Source organism: Sphaerodactylus townsendi, linkage group LG01 (genome assembly GCF_021028975.2).
Source record: "Sphaerodactylus townsendi isolate TG3544 linkage group LG01, MPM_Stown_v2.3, whole genome shotgun sequence".
NCBI classification, from domain to species: domain Eukaryota; kingdom Metazoa; phylum Chordata; class Lepidosauria; order Squamata; family Sphaerodactylidae; genus Sphaerodactylus; species Sphaerodactylus townsendi.
In genome coordinates, this window is record NC_059425.1 from 13,580,255 (window position 1) to 13,602,784 (window position 22,530).

A 22,530-nucleotide genomic window follows, 5' to 3' on the forward strand; every position below is an offset into this window, starting at 1 on the left:
CGAATGTCTGGATGTCATTGGGGTTTATTGAAAATATTAGCAAGTTTACTCAAAATGCAATGAAACACTGAAAACTGAGTTGTTCATTGGGCAACCAAAGCTACGGAACTGTCAACGTATCAAGAGAATTTTCCAGGGTGACTCACTGTCAGCCCATTGTTGTTCATCATTACAAATGTGATCCCACTGTCAACAATTCTACAAAAAAACAAACCTGGGCTATCAAACTGCAAAGAAATTCGCCAAAAATCTCCCACTTCTGCTGTGTACATGGATGCAAGATATTAAGCTTTATGGAAAATCAGAAACTGAAATTCGGTCACTGACCAACACAGTCCAGAAGCTTCAGCAATGACATTAGTATGGAGTTCGGCTTGGAAAAATGTGGCACAGAGGGATTGAAGAAAGGGAAATTTTTGACAGTAAGGGCATAGAGATGCCTAATGGAAAAACCATAAAGTGCAATCAACCTGAATCCTATAAATACCTGGGAATACCACAGCTGGACAACATCAAACATGGACATGTGAAAAATGTGGTCAGCAGAGAGTATGTCCAAAGGGTCAGAAAAAATTTTGAAGAGCAAATTAGCGGTGGAGTCACGATCAAGGCTATCAACACCTGGGCCATAATTCCGTCATCAGATACACTGCTGGAATTGTGAACTGGATGCAAGCAGGAGCTGGATGATCTGGGACAGAAAAAAAACAAAGAAAACTGATGACAATCCACTACTCATTACACCAGCGTGGTGATGTTGACGAGCTTCTTACCTACCCAGAAAAGCGAGGGGTAGAGGGCTTCTGCAAATTGGGAAACAAAGCGGTGGAAGAAGAGAAACGTACACTGGCAGATTATGAAGCAGTGGAAGAACCAACATTGATGGCGGTCAATGCAGAAAACTGCTCAAAGTGCGAAAGGCGAAGAGTGAGCGCCGTAGAAAAATACACTGCAAAAGCAGAGAAGAAAACTGGCAAAAGAAGGCTCTCCCATGGACAGTTCCTAGAAAAAATTGAGGACAAAATTGACAAGGAAAAAACCAGTTTGTGCTCACAAATGGAACTTTGAAAAAAGAGGAGACTGAAAGCTTGATTCTTGCAGCCCAAGAACAAGCAATTCGAACAAAAGCGCCTATCAAAGCCAAGAATTGAAAAGTCAACTACAGATCCCAAGTTAAGACTCTGCAAAGGAAGCAGGCGAGAACAATAGATCACATACCAGCTGCTGCAAAGAAGATGGGTGCAGGCGGACTACAAGCAGAGGCATAACCTGTTTTGCTCAGATGATTCACTGGAACTTGTGCCACAACTACCATCTGCCTGTGACAAAGAACTGGTGGAATCACAAACCTGAAAAGGTCACTGAAAATGAACCGCGATAAAAAACTACTCTGGGACTTCCTAATTCAGACTGACAAAGTTTTGGGAACGCGGCACTCCCTGACCTCAATGCGATTGTGGAAAAAAAAGAAAGTGTGGATAGTTGATGTTGCAATTCCTGGTGACAGCAGGATTGATGAGAAGCAACTGGAAAAACTTACACGCGATACGAGAGGATTTAAGGATTGAACTACAAGGAACTCTGGCACAAACCAATGAAGGTGGTCCCAGTGTTGATACGACACACTGGGTGCAGTGCCTAAAGATGTTGAACGGCATCTTTGTAAAACAATTGGCGTGACAAAATCACCATATGTCCGGCTACAAGAGGCCACTCCTACACTACGGCTCTGCACATGATACGTCGATACATCACACAGTCCTAGATGCTTAGGAAGTGTCCGGCGGTGTGATAATACACAATAAAATCCAGCATATTGATGCTTTACTTGCTGTGTGTAACTTTATTTTGTATCAACCATAATAATAATAATAATATGTATATGTATAATATGTATATGTATAATAATGTAATAATAATAATAATAATAATAATACTACTGCGCGGTCCTTCAACTGGAGATGTCAGGGGTTAAATCTGGGACTTCTACAGGCTTCAATGGAGGCTCCACCCAGGGCGGTGGAGCCTCCCATTAAGAAGGCTGAGAGTAGTCCAATTTTAATGACCGGGGAGTGCGCAAAAGCAAAATCGCACCCTACCCCACTTCTCCCCCATGCTGACCCAGCTCAGAAGAGCTGGGGCAGAGCTGAGAAGGCCACCTAAAGGCTGGCCGGTGCCCATCCAAGCCGCCCTCCCCTTCCCCTCCTGCAGCCCCGCTAACCCCTGACACATGCTCCGTGGGTCTCACCACTCCCCGTGTTGGTTTTGGGTGCCATTTCCCCCCCGATACACCTCTGGCTCCACCACTGAGCCACAGCCCATCCCTTTGGAATACCAGATATTGGGCACAAAAAGACAGAGAAAAAAGAAGAAGAGTTTGGACTGATACCCCGCTTTTCTCAACTTTAAGGAGCCTTAAAGTGGCCTTCCCTTCCCCTCCCTATAACAGACCTCTTGTGAGGTCAGTGGAGTTGAGTGAGTTCACAGAGAACAGGGACTAGCCCAAGGTCACCCAGCAGGCCTCACGTGAAGGAGTGAGGGAACAAACCTGGTTCTCCAGATTAGAATCTGCCACTCAACAACCACACAACAAAGGCACGATGTCTGCTCCCTTTACACCCCCTCTTTGGAACTCCCCATAAAGCCTGCCACTGTTGGAGACAGATCCCAGGGCTACCCAGTCCTTGGCCTGATCCAGGAGGCCCCGAGTAGGGTGTCTCTTTACTGTAGTCTTGACCTCTGTCTACACCAGGGGGCAGCAACCTTTACCACCCAAAGAGCCATTTGGACCCGGCCACCACGGCCTCCGAGATCTCTACCGAGGCCCGAGAGGTGGCTTGCAGGAGCCACCACCTCCCGGTTGAAGCCCTCCACTCACCTTTCCTTCAGCCTCCTGGGAGGCAGAGGCACCCGGACAGAGAAACCCCTCTGCCCGGCCAGCGGAGCAGGCAGCCAGCTTCTGCTCCATGGGGAGGCAGAAGTAGCACGGCGTAATGAAGGATGGCAGGAGGGGATGGCAACTGCTCTGGAGGTTTATGTCTACATCTACTTCCTTCCTCGACCTCCAGCCCCCCCCAGCAGCTTGGCTGGAAGGAGAGGTGAGGTGGAGGGGCGCTGCGAGCGGCACTGCCCTCGCGCGTGGGCAGCCTCCGGGTTGCAGTTCACTCCACTCACCTTTCGCTTCAAGCTGCTCTGGGGGGCTGGAGGGACACGCCCACGCTACCCTCCAACCTCCAGGCCATGTGGAGAACAGTATAAGGCTGAAAGAGTTGCAGGTTGCAGACCCCTGGTCTACACGGAGTGTAAACAGCACTACATGAGCCGAAGGGCTTCCTGCCTTGAGTAGCTTATAGTTGGCGATTCTGGTCACCTCCCAAGCCACTGAGCTTTGAGTGTGGGGAGCATCCCGCCCTGAAATCTTGGGGGCCTGTGAGGTGCTTCTAGACTTGAATCCGGCTCTTTTACTGCAGACCAACATGGTAGCTTTCTGAAGTCATCTTCATGCAATAGCTTAGGTGGCTGGGCAGGGGCGTACAGCCCAGGGGAACATATGAAGAAGAAGAAGAGTTTGGATTTATATCCCCACTTTCTTTCCTGTAAGGAGACTCAAAGGGGCTGACAATCTCCTTGCCCTTCCCCCCTCACAACAAACACCCTGTGAGGTGGGTGGGGCTGAGAGAGCTCCGAGAAGCTGTGACTAGCCCAAGGTCACCCAGCTGGCATGTGTGGGAGTGAACAGGCTAATCTGAAACACAGCTCAGGCGGCAGAGCTGGGAATCAAACCCGGTTCCTCCAGATTAGATACACGAGCTCTTAACCTCCTACGCCACTGCTGCTCCTCTGGGGTTAAATGTCCCTGGGCGGAGGCCATTTAGTCACGTGGGGGGCAGAAAATCACCTCCCCACACATACCCTCCTCCTTCCTCTCCTCTTAAAGAGGCCTGGTGGAGCTGCTACACTGGGCTCCACCTGACCACACCATTGGGGAAGGGACCAATGATGCCAAGCTCCCAGTGGCGTCCGGAGAAGGTTCATACACACGTTGTTTGGTCATGGTGGGGGAGGGCAACTGCCCATATGGAGGGGAGCGGAAAACTCAGATTTTGCACCAGGCTACATTTCCCCAAGATAACGCCTCTGTGGCTGGGTGGGAGAACCAGCCCCGATAAGCCACCCACCCAAGAAGAAGAAGAGAAGAAGAGTTTGGATTTATATCCCCCCTTTCTCTCCTGTAGGAGACTCAAAGGGGCTCACAATCTCCTTGCCCTTCCCCCCTCACAACAAACACCCTGTGAGGTGGGTGGGGCTGAGAGAGCTCCGAGAAGCTGTGACTAGCCCAAGGTCACCCAGCTGGCGTGCGTGGGAGTGCACAGGCTAATCTGAATTCCCCAGATAAGCCTCCACAGCTCAGGCGGCAGAGCTGGGAATCAAACCCGGTTCCTCCAGATTAGATACACAAGCTCTTAACCTCCTACGCCACTGCTGCTCCTCTGCTCCTGCGCCACTGCCAACCAGCGTAGTTCAGTGCATCTCACCTTCCGTCACCAAATTGGGGTCGCTGGAGTGTTTGCAGGTGATGATTTTCTCCACCAGCTGGTTGTAGCTCAGTTTGCCGACAGCCTGGGCCACCTCTGCTAGCTGTGGGGAGAGAGAGATGTCAGAAACGCATTCCTCATTCAGGCCTGGACCGCAACAGAAAGTGACGGTCGACAGCACAGGACCAAGAAAGACAAGCTTCTTTCAAATGACGAGGATAAGAGCAGCAACGCCGGGATGTTGCATTTTGCTCCACGTGCTTAAACATGTAAGGCCCTCTCCTTGGGTTTTGATTATGGCTGCCAAAGCTGGATAGGGAAATTCCTGGAGATCTGGGGGCAGGGAGGTGGAACCAGAGTTTGAAGAGGGCAGGGATCTCAGTAGGGATCTGATGCAGTGGTGGGATTCAAATAATTTAACGACTGGTTGTTTACAAGCACCATTTTAACAACCGGTTCTGCAGAAGTGGTGCAAACCGGCTGAATCCCACGACTGATCTGATGACATAGAATCCAACCCCCATCCCCTGCAACTAGCCATTTTCTCCAGGGAAACTGATCTCTGTAAATCTAGGAGATCTCCAGGTCTCCTAGAAGGTGTTGGATTTTACAGCCTTGCATGCAGCAGCATGGAATTCTGGGAGATTTCAACGAACATTCTAAAAGCGACAGTTGGAAACAGTTAGCTCTCTGTCTCTGCTGAGGAAAGACGTTGTTAAGTGTTCTGTTAACAAAAGCCAAGTAAAGCCTCTGACTGAATGTCAAATATTGTAAAAGATACTTGTCATGGCAACCAAATTGTAACCAAATGATGAACTGTGAATATATCTATGTATAAGTGCTACTTTGTATAGGTATATAGTCTAATATATATAATAGAACTAGGTTTTTAATTGAGACTTATATTGTAAGTTGTTTTAGCTATATTGCTTTAAATGTATACTTCTATTTTAAAGTGAATTGTACACCGTCCAGAGCCGTTCGGGGGTGCGCGGTCAGAGGTGGGCGGTCTATCAAATTTAAATAATAAATAAATAAATAAATAAATAAATAAATAAATCTGTATAAGCAAAGATCTTTTGTTTATGATTTCTGAGGTAAAAAGGCTGGTCTTTACTAAGATAACAGCTTTTCATATAAAGTGGTGCACAAAGTTACATCTGCTTGTTACTCTGCAAACTGGATCATATATAAATATACCTGATGACCTACAGAAGGTTGGTAATCCTAGTTTATATAGTTGGAAAAAAAACCTAGCTCTGCAGAGATGCAGTTTCCACAGCTCTGGTGTGGAACCTTCTTACCTGCATAATGTTCAAAGGCCGTTTCCTCACTGAGAAAATGAATCTAGATCGAACCAGGTTTGAAAAGAATCGGCACCTTTTCATTGCGGTTTCGTGCTCCCCACCACAGCTTGTGTCCACCAAACTATCCTGGTTTCGAGCAACGCAGCAGCAATGCAGGAATTCCCGCTATCACGCGATCAAACGCGAGATCTGGTCAGGGGCTATCCTGATTGGCTGTTGTGTTGTGTTGGGGCGGGAATTAAAAAAAATTTTTGCGGAACCACGTTGGCACACGCATGCGCGGAGCTGAAACAGTGGAGCGGCTTGTTTAAGCAAAGCTCCGTTTCCACGAGGCTCCGAGCTTTCATGTCAATGTTTAGTGTAGTTCTGCCTTATACTTGGTTTGCTTGAGTCAACACGATCATCCAAATTGCTTTGTTTCCATGTCACCTCTGTGGGCGCAAAATAAAAGTGCTACACATACATTGCGCACAGCCCACTGCGCCCTGATTGGTTGGGAGGCTCGACGTCACTCACTTTGGTAGGAAATTCAAACCCTGATCCTCCCCACCGCTGCCTTCCGATCCAGAGATCAATCACGTGTTTTGTAGAAAGGGTGCACATCCATCCAGGTCTGGGAAAACCCTGTGATAAGGCAGTCAAGGAGATTACTTGAAACGATCGGCAGGAAAGCAGTGGAGAGTTTTGCACGAAACCTGGATATTTCATGTGAATATCACACATTTAATCGTGAGCGGGGATTCGACCAATGACAGACCATTACAGGCAAGCTCTGAAGATGCCAGCCACAGATGCAGACGTCAGGAGAAAATACTACTGGAACACGGCCACACAACCTGAAAAAACCCACAACTTCCTAGATATTCCGGCCGTGAAAGCCTTCGCTGATACATTCAGCTATATAAACTCTGGCATATCACCTTTGGATTCTGAGACAGCAGAAATGGCCCACCCAAACACTCTTCCGCATCCTTGACAGTCAGAAACAACGTTCTCTTCTTAAGAAGAAGGGAAAATTGAGACCTTCTCTTCAAGCTGGTTGCCATTCAATTTAACAAGTTGTCTTGAGCGTCAGGCTGCCGGCAGCTCAGGTCCCTTCCGCACATGCAGAACAATGCACTTTCAATCCACTTTCAATCCACTTTGAAGCTGGATTTTACTATACAGAAAATGCAAAAAATTGTGAAAATGGATTGAAAATGCATAATTCTGCATGTGCGGAAGGGGCCTCAGCCTGGGCGGATTTCTAGCTATACATAGGGCACAAAGCAATTTCTCTGGCCAAGTCCCACAATATACCCAAACCCCAATTCCTGCATAACCCTGGAAAGACAGATAGGCGTACTTACTTGTGGATCCACCAGCCATCCGTGATAAAGAGGAACGTTGAGGAGGTCGAAGACGATGCACTCAGGGGTATACTCGAAATCGGAGATGCCTGTAAACCTCACGTTCACATCCAGGCCTGTCGAGAGTTTGGGGAGCACCGTCATAGCGTCATTGACGTTCTGGGAATGGCAGAGGAGAGAAGAAGGGCGTGATGAGATTAGGGTGTTTTTTTAAAAAGCCTTCTTTATTGATATAACTTTATCGATGCATTGTTTTAAAGTTGGCTTATGGAGAGCAGCGTGGTGTAGTGGTTAAGAGCAGGTGCACTCTAATCTGGACAACCAGGTTGATTCCCTACACTGCCACTTGAACTGTGGAGGCTTATCTGGTGAACGAGATAAGTTTGTGCACAGCGGTGGGATCCAAAAATTTGAATAACAGGTTCCGATGGTGGTGGGATTCAAACAGTGGTGCCGCTGCACTGCGCCGCGTCCGAAGCCCTATTGGGCAGGGAGGTTGCTTTAGTAACCCCTTCTCGGCACTAGTAACCACTTCTAGAGAAGTGGTGAGAACTGGTTGGATCCCACCTCTGGTTATGCACTCCAACACATGCCAGCTGGGTGACCTTGGGCTAGTCACAGTTCTTTGGAGCTCTCTCAGCCCCACTTACCTCACAGGGTGTTTGTTGTGAGGGGGAAAAGGAAAGGAGTTTGTAAGCCCTTTTGAGTCTCCTTACAGGAGAGAAAGGGGGATGTAAATCCAAACTCTACTTCTTCTCCCCGGTAACAGCCTTGAACTGGAGAAGGAGGGTAGGAATGGACTCACTCACTCACTCACTCACTCACTCACTCACTCACTCACTCACTCACTCACTCACTCACTCACTCACTCACTCACTCACTCACTCAATCAATCAATCAATCAATCAATCAATCAATCAATCAACGGAACAAACTCAAGCTGACCTACCTGCTGAAAGTTCAGCTGAAGTACCTCTGACTCCTTCTGGGGCTTGATGGATAAGATGCAGTCCCCTTTCAAGACAAAGAACAAAACAAAAAGAAAGAATCCCAGACCCTTCTTCATTAGCAAGTTTTGGGGGAAACAACAGAAATGGTGTGCAGAATCCAATCCAGATGGCTTCTTTTCATCCGCCCCCCACCCCAAATAGCTCCAAAGCAACTTACGGCGGCGGGGATGGGGGGCATACTACGAGATGCAGGACTTGGTAGTGGGATTTGTGAAGAGCATCAAAAGAGCTCTCCTGGATCGGTCTGGCAGTCCATTTAGTTCAACAACCTGTCTCACAAAGTGGCCCATCAGTTCCCCTGGAAAGCCAACAACAGGGCACAGAGGCCAAAACCTTCCTCGAGAGCCAGCGTGGTGTAGTGGTTAAGAGCAGGTGGATTCTAATCTGGAGAGCCAGGTTTGATTCCCCACTCCTCCACCTGAGCAGCAGGCTCTAATCTGGGGAGATTTGTTTCCTCAGCCCTCCCTCCCCATGAAGCCTGCTGGGTGACTTTGGGCCAGTCACAGTTCTCTCAGAACTCTCTCAGCCCCACGTACCTCACTAGGGGTCTTTTGTGGGAAGAGGGAGGGTAAAGAGTTTGTCAGCTGCCTTGAGATGCCTTACAGGAAAGAGTTTGGATACCTTCTAGCGTAGCAACCCCTGCCTTATCTAAGGTCCCTTCCGCACATGCAGAATAATGCACTTTCAATCCACTTTGCAGCTGGATTTTACTGAGCAGAATAGCAAAATCCACTTGCAAACAATTGTGAAAGTGGATTGAAAGTGCATTATTCTGCATGTGCGGAAGGGGCCTGAGGGGAGACTTTGACGATCCCGCTTTGCTTGGTATGCTGCTATTTACTTCACCCTGCTGCGATTCCAAGGGAGGAAGTTGGAAGGGAAGAGTTATTGACCCAGAATGGCTGTATTGACATTCGTTCCAGCAAAGAATGGCTGGAGGCTGCACGCTATCGATCCCATTCGATAAACTGATTTCTGTTCCCAAAACTCTGGTTGCTGCAAGCTGCTCGAAAGTGCCTGATACCAGGCAATTAAGCTGATTAAATTATTGCAGAGTCAATAAAGAGGGCTTGTGGTGGAATCAGCACAGTATATGAATAATGGGTTGCAATCATGATAAAGGAACCCGTTTTCCTTTTTCCCGTTTGCACCTTGTGCCCTGGAGCCCTTGAAAACAATCTGGGTTGCTTTCTTGCCTTTTTCCAGAGACGCTTCTCTTTTTTAAAGTTCCCGCCTTTATGCATACGAAATGAACCCCGCAATGCGATGCGTCCCACAATATGATCGGCTGCCCCAGCATAGATGCACATGTGCAACACACAAAAGAAAAAAGGAAAGAAAAAGGGACTTCCTTGCAATGACCGGGCAATAATGTTGCTGTAGACTGGTCATACTGTTACCGCCACAGGAAAATAACAAAATATTTTCCTGAGTCAGGTTGTCTGGCTACACTGGCTCCCATGCGGACCACGGAGACTTGTGTGTTTCAGAAAACCTCCATAAGGTTCACGAAAGAAGCATTATGTATGTTTGTGCCAATGCTATATGGTTTCCCTTTTGTTTATGTCATTCTAGGATGTAATAAAAGCCCCTCTTAGTTGAGTTTATGCCTGCAGTTTAGGATTTTAGTTTAACAAGGTTCTTCAGAGGAAACATAGTTGGGGGACTTTGTACCCTGTGTCGAGACGCGAAGAATCTCTGCCCTTAACTGCTGGGTGACTTAACAGAGATAGCAGGTGGTGATTCTCTGACGCCATTGGGGAAGTGAACGGAATTGGGGAGGGGAAGAAGTACAGTGTCTCCTGCTTGTTGTATGTTTACAGGGCTCAACCAGTTGTTGGCAACAACCTGGGGTGGGCGGGCCGTTGCCTCCATAGCGGACAGTCTCAGATTTTCACCTGCATCTGAAGTTGACCCTGCAGACCCAAGGCATTTTTAAAAATGTTAAAAAGAAAACCCTTCCCAGGAATTGGATACTACCCCCCCCCCCCACCATGTGAATCTGCTACTCACCAAGATGTGCCATCAGTTCATCGGATGTGACCACTTCTTTCTGGGGGGGCAGCTTGACCTGAGAGAGCAAAGAGGCAGGGGGGAAGAATTTAGAATCTGCCAGAGGGTCAGATGCGGCCGGATCCTGAGCGGTCTACGGGGATCTATCTGCTGAGTCCTGCTAAAGAAAAAAGCCCATGCACGATTTCTCACCTGAGACCCATTCTCTGCAGACAGCGGCCCTTTCCACACAACCTTTTAAAAAACGTTTTGAGGCAAGAAACAAAGCATTTCCACCATGGGGTCCTGCACTGTTTTTACCCCCAAATGTTTTATTGCCAGCCTCAAAACGTTTTAAATTAATCCTCTTTTTAAATGATTCTCTGGCTGAAAAGTTTTGAAATCTTCAGGCCCCTTTCCGCACACGCAAAATAATGCGTTTTCAAACCACTTTCACAATTGTTTGCAAGTGGATTTTGCCATTCCGCACAACTTCAAAGAGCACTGAAAGCAGTTTGAAAGTGCATTATTCTGCATGTACGGAATGAGCCTTCAGTTGCTTTTGAGATCCACCAACCAGCTACCTTCTCTGCTTTCCCCAAGCATCCTCAGCAGCACTAGTTTTCTGAGCTTACTCTGTTCCCCTTCCCTGTTTCTCTATAACTTTTAAACAGACATTCTTTCATGTTGGGACTGATCTTCCAAAACATCGGTAATTGTCACGAAGAGTGAGAGATAAGCAGTATGAGGCTGTGAAGCTGTCAGGGATGGCACTTACCAGTAATGACTGAGATGCAGTGGCGTGGCATGTAAGTTTGGGGGGGGCGCAATGCACTGAATTGCGATGGCAGTGCAGAGGCGAGGAGGAGGAAGCGAGGGTATGGGCGTTGGCGGGGTGTGAGCGCAGTTCCCTTTAGCCCTGCTGAGATGCATTCCTAATTCCAGGGCAAGGCCATATAAATGTACACTGTGATTGTATCTAGGTGACTGAGGTGCAGTCCTGTCAATGTAACCGCTTTGAGATATATGTATCCTGCCTGTTAGATGTACCCACCCTGTTAATGGAACATTCTTGCTGTGTTCTTACTTTCAGTCTTTCAGCCACCAGATACACAAACAAGGCTTATCCCTGACACCTTCTACTCCCATGGGAAGCGGAGTATTTCCACTGCTCTGTGGGGACAGATGGCCAGGTGGCATTATCTCTGTCTGACCCCGAGCCTGGGGTCTTCCAGGCTCCGATGTAACTCTTCCTCACATTCTCTGGGAAAACGGGAGGGAGGGTTCATCTTGGATAAAGAGGGGTGCAAAAGGTCTGGCAGAGCTGGCTCCAGAAGAGTGATAGCGAGGCAAACTGTAAGCCTATGGGCAAAACTAAGTTAAAGACCATGAAACCCTCCTCCTTTGGGGTGTAACTTTGGTTTCCCTGAATAAGCTCACCAAACGGGGGGGATAGCATGGGACAGTCTCCTGATGATAAGCTGAAATTTTGGTGCCACTAATACTAAAACTGTGCCCCTGCGGTCAAAATGGAAAACCACTAAATACCCCAGGCCGAACCTGCATTTGATGCCCCAAAGGTGGTGCCGGGCGGCTGCCCTGTACTTAATGGGCATTCGCCCTGGCTGGCTCCTTACACGCAAGCGAGGTCGCGGCGGATACTTTCAATGGCGATTCTGATCCACAATCCAGAGCCTGTTTATTGCTTCAAGGATTGAGACCTAACAGGAGCGCTGAAGCATCGAATCAACACAAAACTCAAAAAGTATGTTTGTGTGTGTGGGGATCATGTAATAGTTTCCAGGAATCATTTTGAGGCAATGAGTGCAGACATACATTATTATAAAAGGGGAGGGCGACTGAAAACATTTCAGAAACTTTTTAGAAACTAGAAACTTTTTAAGGGGATTATTGTGGACAGGGCCAGCGTTCATGCACGATTCCCGATAATGAGGGAGAAATGTTTTGCAAGGCAAGATAAATAATTAAAAAAACGCTGCAGAAGGATCATCAGCTCAGGCTACAACTTTGGAAACGGCTTTGTATTCATTTATCAAAGTTAAACGGTCCTGTCCCCCAAAAATATTTTTCACAGTTGCCAGACAGCTCTATTTATTTACTTGAAAACGTTTCTAAGTCACCTTCCTGCCTCACAGGAACTTAACGTGGAATACAATGGCCCTTTTCGCACAAACCTTTCAAAATATTTTGAGGTAGGAAATAACACGTTTCCTCCATGGAGTTCTGCATTGTTTTTACCCATCTTTGGTTCCCAAAACGTTTTATTTGCAGGCTCAAGAAGATTTAAATCGAATGCCCTTTTTCAAATGATTCTTTCGTTGAAATGTTTTCCAAAGGGCTTCATTGACCTGTGGGATTTAAGGCCGTGGTGGCAGGGGCTGATGGGAATTGTAGTCCATGAACATCTGGAGAGCCGCAGGTTGCAGACCCCTGTTCTAGACGTTTCCCATGCCTCTCTGCCTTCATTGGATTTCCTCCTCGATGCCATTTTCTGAATTACTCCGTTGCCCCCTGCAAGTTTTTTCCTGATCCGTTTCAGTTTTGGGGGGCTAATCTTCAAAGGATAGAGCAGTGGTGGCGAACCTTTGGCACTCCAGATATTATGGACTACAATTCCCATCAGCCTTTGCCAGCATAGCCAATTGGCCACGCTGGCAGGGGCTGATGGGAATTGTAGTCCATAACATCTGGAGTGCCAAAGGTTCGCCACCACGGGGATAGAGTATAGAAGAATCACAGCACAAAGGAGTGAAGTTTTCTAATGAAAATAAACCTTTAAAATAAGATGATTGGGACATCCAGTCCCCACCTGGAGGTTGGTAACCCAAATAAAGACACCCCCCCCCCCAAATCCAGCCTAGTTTGGGCGGCAGCAGAGCCCCGATGAGCACTGCATGCAATGACTCGGGAGCTGCACAAATATTTTGAGCATTCAAAGGGTGGAACGCTCAATGCAGAAAATGTCAAGTATGTACATTGGGCCAATACGCTTTGTTTGCATATTCTGACCTTTAAAGCGAGTCTCGAGAGCCTCCCGCTTGCAAAACTGGCCTCGCCCCAGAGGCGAAACCTTGCCAGGAACTCCGTGATCTGATCCGGCCGCTCCGATTCTGCAAAGCCTGCCTTAATTCAGAGGGGAGACGTCGCAATAGCAGCTTTTGCAGAGTTTAGCTGAATCGCCGGCCGCACGGTTTGTAACAGCCCTTAATGGCGGATGCTAAGCAGAAATGGAAATTGTGAAAGACTTTCTATTCCTTGGCTCAGTCGTCAACCAAAAGGGAGAAGCTGACCAAGAAATCAGAAGGACAGCGAGACTCTGAAGGGCAGCCATGAAGAAGAAGAAGGAATAAGAATAAGAATAAGAATAAGAATAAGAATAAGAATAAGAATAAGAATAAGAATAAGAATAAGAATAAGAATAAGAATAATAGTAATAATAATAATAATAATAATAATAATAATAAGAAGAAGAAGAAGAAGAAGAAGAAGAAGAAGAAGAAGAAGAAGAAGAAGAAGAAGAAGAAGAAGAGTTGGATTTATATCCCCCCTTTCTCTCCTGTAAGGAGACCCAAAGGGGCTCACAATCTCCTTTCCCTCTCCCCCCCCCCCCCGCCAACAAACACCCCATGAGGTGGGTAGGGCTCAGAGAACTCCAAAGAACTGTCACCAGAAGTGTATCAAGGGAAAATGGCGCGGGGGCAACACGTCCCCCTCCCACATGACAGAAAGGTGTGCGCCCAGGGACATGGGTAGCCTCATCTCCCTATAGGCCATACCGCTCTGACTGTAACTAGCCCAAGATCACCCAGCTGGCATGTGTTGGAGTGCACAAGCTAATCTGGTTCCCCAGATAAGCCTCCACAGCTCAAGTGGCAGAATGGGGAATCAAACCCAGTTCTCCAGATTAGAATGCACCTGCTCTTAACCACTACACCACACTGGCCAGAAACGATTCTTAAGAGAAGGAGGAGGAGGAATTTGGATTTATATCCTGCCTTTCTTTCCTGTAAGGAGACTCAAAGGGGCTTGCAAACTCCTTTCTCTTCCTCTCCCCAGAACAGACACCTTGAGTGGGGCTCAGAGCGTTCGGAGAGAACTATGACTGGGCCAAGTTCACCCGCCGGAAATATATAAGTAGGGGAACAAATCTGGTTCACCAGATAAGACTCTGCTGCTCATATGGAGGAGCAGAGACTCAACACCTGGTTCTCCAGATTAGAGTCCACATGCCCTTAACCATTATACCATGCTGGTGTAGCTTCGATGTCACGACAGCCAAGATCAAAGTCAATGCCATCATGTTTTTCTTGCTCAAGGTGACCAGGCGTGCCCACTGCTTTTGGCGGAACAGTCCAGCTTTTGAGGCAATTTGTCCCGTCGCGGGGTAATTCTCCTGCTTCTTGGAAGGCTGTCACTGCCTTTTGGGGTATTCTCCCTTTTCCACCCTGTCACAGAGTGGGAAGAACAGGGGCTACCCAGAAGGCACATATGCGGGCAGCCTTCCACTAGATTGCCGCGACTGCCTTTCTGGGGGGCTCTCCGTCACCAGCTCCTGTGACAGTGGTAAACTAGGAAGCACTAAAAGGGGCGCGCTATCAAGGCAATCTCTGAGCAGCGTGTCGCTAAAATTCGATATTCCACATTTAAAACATGAAGATCTGGTCACTTTATGTTTGCTATTCCTCTGGGTGCGAAAGTTAGACGATGAAGAAAGGCGACAGGAAGAAAGTAGATCGCTTTGAAACGTGGTGTTGGAAAAGAGTGTTACAAATACTGTGAACCGAAGGAAACCAAAAACAAAACACAAATCAGTGGGTTCTAGATCAAATCAAACCTGACCTGTCCCAAGAAGCTAAAATGACTGAACCGAGGCCATACTTTGGTCACATAATGAGAACACAAGAGTCACTGGGAAAGACAATAATGCTAGGATCGGTTAAAGGCAGCAGGAAAAGAGGATGACTCAGAGATGGATCGACTCCCTCAAGAAAGCCATGGCCCTGTTTTCAAAACCTGAATAAGGCTGTTAACAAGATGACCTTTTGGAGGCGATTGATGCATACGGTTGCCATGAGTTTGTCAGGCATAGTCAAGGCCCAAGGCTGCATCTGGGCCTCCTTGCAAACTCAACTGTTTTATGTTAACAGACCTTTTGTTTTTAACCACTATGCTTGGAAACTTAGTAAGCAGGCGACCTCGCCCGGGGCCTCTGGAAGGAGGGGAGCGAAGAGGCTTCCAGGCGAAGACTATCTTCTGGCCTTGAGATGTTCTGAACTCCATAACAAAGCTTTTCACATGTTATATTGTCGAAGGCTTTCAAGGCCGGAATCACTGGGGTGCTGTGTGGTTTCTGGGCTGTATGGCCGTGTTCTAGCAGCATGCTGCTAGAACACGGCCATACAGCCCGGAAACCACACAGCACCCCATTTTCACATGTTGTTCCACTAATCTGTGGGAAGATGGGAAGGGAGGGATTGTGAGCAGGAAACTGAAAGGAATAAATATGCTTGCAAGAAGCCAGGACCTTAGATCTGGTGAGCCTCTGCTGACATCTCAATAAAGGCTTCTGATTCATATCCAGAGTCCAATTTATTGACCGGTGCACCAGGGCCTAACAGAGTTGCAAGCAACTTGGCAGTGCTTAACAGGTGTAACTGTGTAGAAGGCAGGAAATCATGTAAGACCACAGGTAGCTGGGTGTGTAGCCAGAGGGCCAGATAATACTTATTTTGTTTTTAATATAGTTTTGATAGATATATAATGTTAGTAGAATTTAGGTTTTATTTTGATTTTCTGTAAAGTTTTCCTTCCTGCTGTAAAATGCATTACTAAGTCACAAGCTTGCTGTAACAAAAAGGTTAGATTATGCTAAAGGTGGACCCAGAGAAACAGGATGCAGACAGATCATGAATCAGGCAAATTCCTTCTGCATTTTTACATAGCCCCAAGTAATTGTCACACACACCCAAGACAACTATCCAGAGGTGTTTCCTCACCAAAGATAAGACCTGGATGTCTCGGAAGAATGGACCTTGATGCAAGCTGACCAGACATCCCGCTTTTGGCGGGACAGTCCCGCCTTCAAACAATTTGTCCTGCGCGTTATTTCAATTGTCCCAATTTTTGGGAGGCTGCGCTGCCTTCTGGAAGCAAGGAACGTTAAGCAGCTCCCAAAAATGCGGGACAATTGAAATAACCAGCGGGGCGGGACAAATTGATAGGGAGCTGCCCGGGAGCTGAAGAAACCTCTGTCAGTGGGGCTTTGCCATTTGTTGCGATGCGACACTCCAGAACCTGACGCTTCACCAGGGCTTGCTGTTTGCCGTGTGACAGAGGCGGTAAACAGCAAGCTTAAGGCAATAACGGCTAATGACTTTAATAGCGTATCTTGCTATAATAACCGCGACGCTTACCCCCGTTCAAGTTTACAAAGGTGACCATCTGGTCACCTTACCTTGATGGCCCTATATTGTCATTGTATAATTCAATCTAGGAGCCGCGTGGTGTAGTGGTTAAGTGCTTGCACTGCCACTCACACGGTCAGGAGTTCGAACCCCTGTGGGTCAGATATCCTGGCAGCTGGCTCATGGTCAATCCATCCATCCATCCATTTCTTGGTCGGTAAATGAGTACCTAGCACATAGCTAGGGGGTAAAGAATAGCCGGGGAAAGCAATGGCAAACTACACCACAAAAGAGGCTTGCCTTTGAAATCACTGCTCGCAGTGGTACCCCAGGGTCGGACACGACTGAAGGGGAAACTTTACCTTTTATAATTCAATCTATGATATAACCTCTAAAATTTACTATAAGAAGTCTGTACTTTTCTGTGTTCAGGGTGTTGTTTGCCAGGCTTGGCCGTGCGCCGTGCCTAGTGCTCTCCGAGCTGTTGAATCCACTTTTTACTGAACAAAATTCTGTTTGATTACTTTAAAATTTTATTTTATTTTTCAATTTGAATTTTGTGGCTTCAATTTTATTTGCTGCCGAGCTGAAATCACTGAAATCGCTACTAAAGTTGCCCAGGCGGCGGGTAACAGGTGTGCAAACCTGTAATTTGTTTGTTTCTGACGACGCATCAGTGCTCCTAGGGAGCCAAGTTGAATCCACTTTTTACTGAACAAAATTCTGTTTGATTACTTTAAAATTTTATTTTATTTTTCAATTTGAATTTTGTGGCTTCAATTTTATTTGCTGCCGAGCTGAAATCACTGAAATCGCTACTAAAGTTGCCCAGGCGGCGGGTAACAGGTGTGCAAACCTGCACTGTTTGCTTCACGATTTATCCCCTTTTTCTCCCTCTTGCAGCAAAGCGTCACACGGACAGAAGCCTCCCAGTGACTGTAGATGCTGCAGGTTCCCAAAAGCAGATACAGGCGTCTGAAGCCTCTCTGCCATTCCCCATCTCTTACCTTCCACTGCAAAAAAAGGATGTTCATGATCGCCAGCAGTGGACAAGGCCCGTTCTCGCTCTGGGTGATAATCGGTGTCCGTTCTCCTTTCCAGTTGATCCACTTAACGCAGTAGAAGTCAGGGGGCTCCGGCAGATTACTCGCAGCCTTGGGGGGCTTCGCGGGCTGCTCCGTGGTGGTGGTGCTGCAGCTGGGGTCGGCAACGGCCAGGCTGGGAACAGGGGTATCCGGCGGAGCTGTCGCGCTCTCAGATGGGATATCCTGTCCTGGCATCTCTTTGTCGCTTTTGGGGTTGTCCTCTTCTAGCTGTGTGGACGCTGGGTGTGGGGCCTCGCTCCCATCGTCTGCCCCCTCTTTCGCATCGGCAGTGGGGGTCTCCGCACAGCTCGGTCCTAAATCCTCCTCCTGATCCTCTCCATTCAACACGGGGACCTCTCTTGCTACTGTCTCCTCAACTTGCCCGAGACCAGGGTCTTCTTTCCCATGTCCTTTGGAGGCCTCAGTTTCAACCAGGGGGCTCTCATTCTCCCCCTCCCCTTTGGCTTCTGCCGACTCAGCGGATTCCATTTGGGACCCCCTTACAGCCCGGCAGTCATTCACCACAAGAGTCTCCGGGCCTGACTCTCTTCGCTGTCGAGAAGGATCGGTGAAAACTTTGTGCTTCTGAGGGAGGGAGTTGTTGCCGCGAGTGGGAATTTAGATCTCGCTTCCGGTTATTCCTCTTGGAGGAAAACAGACTCCGATGCTCCTGTCCAACAAACCACCGTCCCCGGAGTCAATAAATCACAAGTCCTTGGCAAATGAATGCCCTTCAGTCACTTCAGTTATAAGCAATGATTGTTCCACAGAATTTCCTCCTCATCAGGCTATTTATTAAACAAAATTAAGATTCCTATTAATTTATGTGCAGGTTTCTAGAAGTCCTTTTTGTACTTTAATGCATACCACAAGTCCTAAATGCGAGACTTTATTAAACCTTGGTTTGCTGGTTTGCTGGGGTTTTATTTTTTCTTTTTGGTTAGGCACTGCTGCTGACGTTCCTATGTGGAAAAAAAAATTGTTCTAAAACGTCCCTCTCTTTCCACCCACCGGCTCTTGTGAGTCTCACATACCAATCAATTCTGCCGTCTCTTCTTCTTTTTTGAATTTTCAGTTCAATTATTTAGCAGCCAGGAAACACAATCTCTTCTTGCCAGCTTGTGTGTGTGTGTGTGTGTTGGATAATTAAAGATCGTCTCTCTCTTTTTTTTTAATGCAAAAAAAGAATTGTGGCCTTTGCGTAGAAAAAGTAATAGAAAAGAGATTTAAAAACCCTACATTTGAAATCAAAGGGGGACAAGATTAGATTCATAAAATGATTTTAAAAGGTTAAAAATGCAAAGAGTTTGCTGTGCAGAAGTTTTCTTTTTTTTAAAAAAAAAAAGCTCAGAGTAAAACCAAGAACACGGGCAAAAGATATTTGGGGTCGCTCTGTTGCGATCTGTTGGTTTGAATTTGCCCGGTTGACCTTCCACCTGCTGTTTCTTGTACTCGAGGGTCACGCAAACAGAACGGAAACCATTCCTATCTTCTTTTCATCTGATTTGGGGTTTGCCCCCTTGAGCGGTCCAGAGTCCTGGAGTCCCAGCTTTCTCAGTTAGAACTGAGTTTGTGTAGGACAGCGACCGTTTGCCAAGCGGGTCCGGTTGGGACTTTGAGCCCGACAGAGGATGAAACCTGGCAAAAGAAATGACAGGCAGAACTACAGTAAGGCAAAGTTGTGTTTTACCACAAGCTCTATGCAACCGCCAGGCCCAGTTTCAATAGATGGGTGATGGCGAACCTTTTCGAGACTGAATGCCCAAATCGCAACCCAAAACCCACTTATTTATCACAAAGTGCCAACACGGCAGTTTAACTTGGCTCCGAGGTGTGCGTTACTCGAGAGTAAGCTTGGTGAAGCAACCATGCAACACTTTGAACGGGTGAATCACGACTCTAGGAGGGTTTACTCAGAAGCAAGCTCCATTGCCAGCAACCGAGCTTACTCCCAGGTAAAAGATCATGCCCAGGCCAGCCTAGATATGTGTGTGGGGTGTGTGTGATTTTCTGCCCCCCCCCACATGACAAACTCTGTTCACATGTGCCCACAGAAAGGGCTCTGAGTGCCACCTCTGGCACCCGTGCCATAGGTTCGCCACCACTGCAATAGACAAATTACCACCATATTTCCCAGGGACCCACCAAGGTGTCTTTGGGCTATTCTAACTTAATTTTTTAAATTTATTTTATTGCACTGCATTTTTACCCCGCCAATCTCCCAAAAGACTCAGGGCAGCTTACAAATAAAAGCATATAAAAGTACAATACAAAAGAATAAATAATACTAAAATAGACATTATAAACATTAAAACCAAATTTAGAACAGATGGCGTAGAAAAAACCTACATGGGAACATAAAAACAGATGTGTGCGCTGTATCCAGACGAGGACCACAAATGATATTAGAAAAGCTCAGAGGGGAAAAGGTTTCCTTTCCCGCAATCCTGTATCTAGAGCAGTGGTTCCCAATCGTTTTTCACTTGCGTAACCCTTGGGAACCCATCTCCCTAAAACTGTACTCCCATAGTAGCAAACCCATTATGTGATTTTTTTTCACATACTCCCAAATGCTCTGGTGCATACCCCTGCTACATGTACCCCAGGTTGGGAACCACTGGTTTAGAGGCTTAAAAGCAGTGGTGGGATCCAAAAATTTTAGTAACAGGTTCCCTCACCAGGCCCCCCCCCCCCTCAGCAAAGGGAGCAGAGGCATACCTAGGCAAACCTGAGCCCTGGACAAAACCTGATGCCCCCACCCCATTGGCAGCCAACCCACCACGACCCCCAAAATTTTTTTTGCACCAGGTCATTTCTAAATCATCATCACATTATAGAAAATGCCCCAACTCACAAATCTGAACACAGCAATGGTGAAACACACAAGTTCTTTGATAGAGACTGGTGAGATAAAAGGTACGAAAGGCTGAGAATCAATGAATTGCAGTACCTGGAAGGGATTAACCCAGTTCAGGGAGTTACATTATTAGTGGCAATTGCTATATGAAACCTTCATGTTCAAAGGCCGTATGCCTCTCGGGGAGGCGAGGGCGTGGAGACGGAAAAGCGGACCCAATTAGTAACCCCCTCTCGGCACACACAAATACTTAGTAACCCACTCTCGGGAACTGGTGAGAACCTGCTGGATCCCACCTCTGCTTAAAAGCCCAGCAAAAGCTTTACTCCACCCACGTTGAGCATTCCTAGCCTTGATTGGCTCACACCAGCCCAGCTTTCTGATTGGCTGGGATGCCATATTTACCTCCTTTTGCTTCAGTCAAAAACTTCAGTAGTGAACAAGGTTTTTTTTAAAGTTCTCTGTTGGACTGGATTCTGAAAGTTACAGATTATTCAGAAACGGCAAAGCTAATGACACTACTAAGAGACAGTATTTTGGACAACTTTTTTTTAGAAAACTGGAAACCTTTTACAGAATATCTGTTGAAATCTTACTCCAACAAAGGAGTAGAAGCAGGATTTGAAATCCAAAAGACAATTGTAAATGCTAGAATACATTTTAAAAACAACTAGGGAACTAATGTTCTAACTATATACATGAACCTAGAGTTAATTTTCAAAGATGAGATAGCTGGAAGCCAATATATGGTATCTGATAGGTTGCATTTTCTTTCGGCTTTTGTTTTTCTCCCTGTTTGTGTGAATTGTTTGTTTTATGTGTGAGGAAATTTTTAAAAATCTTATCAGAAAAAAAAGTTCTTTGTTGCACTGCGTTAAAAAGGGAAATTAAATATGCAGCCATGTATAAAACATGGGATTTCCGGGAACAAACAGGCAGTTCTAAAAGACCCCTTGCGTGGTTCAAAACTGCAAGCCTGAAGACTGACAAATGGCCTTTTGGACGAAATTCTGCAGCTCTAAGCAACACAGCGTGTGCAGGCGCACTCAGAGAAAATGTGCACCGTGTGTTCTAGGCAGTTCCAACTCTTCCATTTATAAAGCCCCACTCCTCTGGATATGAAGCATGAAGCTGTTCTCGACTGAATGAGCCCCCCGGTCCGTCCAGGTCAGTCTTGGCTATTCAGAGGGGCAGCGACTGTTCAAATGGGGGCTTTCACATCACCTCCCGCCTGGTCCTTTCAGCTGGGAATGCTGGAAATCAAACCTGGGATCTTCCGCATGCAAACTCCTTTTGGGCTGCTCCCTATTAGGCTGATTCCGCACAGCATTCAGTGGTGGCGAACCTTTTGGCACTCCAGATGTTACGGACTACAATTCCCATCAGCCCCTACAATTGGCCATGCTGGCAGGGGCTGATGGGAATTGTAGTCCATAACATTTGGAGTGGCAAAGGTTCGCCACCACAGGACCGGGTTACATCTGGAATGTTAAAATCTGGGTCCGTTTTATCCCGGTTTCTCCCTTCGCATGGTTGCCCGTTTCCATGATGGAATCGAATTGGGGCCGGGAGGAAATATTCCGATTTGTTTCGCACGAGCCCGGGTTTTTTTTGTATTTACACCGCAAGCATGTGCGAACATCCCCGGCGTCCTGCGTTCTGATTGGCTGCTCTTGTTGGAGTCACCACCTCCAATTCTGAGGCTTGTTCTGGTGGGACGTACAGAACTCCTCCAATTCACAATCAGGCCACGCCCCCATTGGCAAAGGAGAAGGAGGGTTAGACAGCCGAGCGACCCAAGATGGCACAATGCGAGCAGGGGCTTGGGGGGTATTAATCGAAGCCCCACACACACACACACACACAATTGCCCAAGAACAACCAACCAAACCACCTGCTTCACTAGGGAACTGCTGCCTGGCTTGGGGGGGGGGGGGGATGCATAATGCTGCTTTATACAGAATCAGATG

General features: G+C 47.1%; 1 protein-coding gene across 1 annotated transcript in view; it reads right to left on the reverse strand.

Annotated features, from left to right (window-relative positions):
- The window catches only part of MINDY1 (MINDY lysine 48 deubiquitinase 1), a 36,605-nt gene that overhangs the window by 10,627 nt on the left and 3,448 nt on the right, over positions 1–22,530 (reverse strand). Inside the window, exons 2-6 of the mRNA XM_048511235.1 lie at positions 17,626–19,341; positions 10,215–10,272; positions 8,141–8,205; positions 7,192–7,350; positions 4,536–4,638 (exon numbers count right to left, since the gene is read on the reverse strand). Coding sequence (XP_048367192.1) covers positions 4,536–4,638; positions 7,192–7,350; positions 8,141–8,205; positions 10,215–10,272; positions 17,626–18,192 — 952 coding nt within the window. The 5' untranslated portion in view covers positions 18,193–19,341. The remainder of the gene's footprint in view (positions 1–4,535; positions 4,639–7,191; positions 7,351–8,140; positions 8,206–10,214; positions 10,273–17,625; positions 19,342–22,530) is intronic.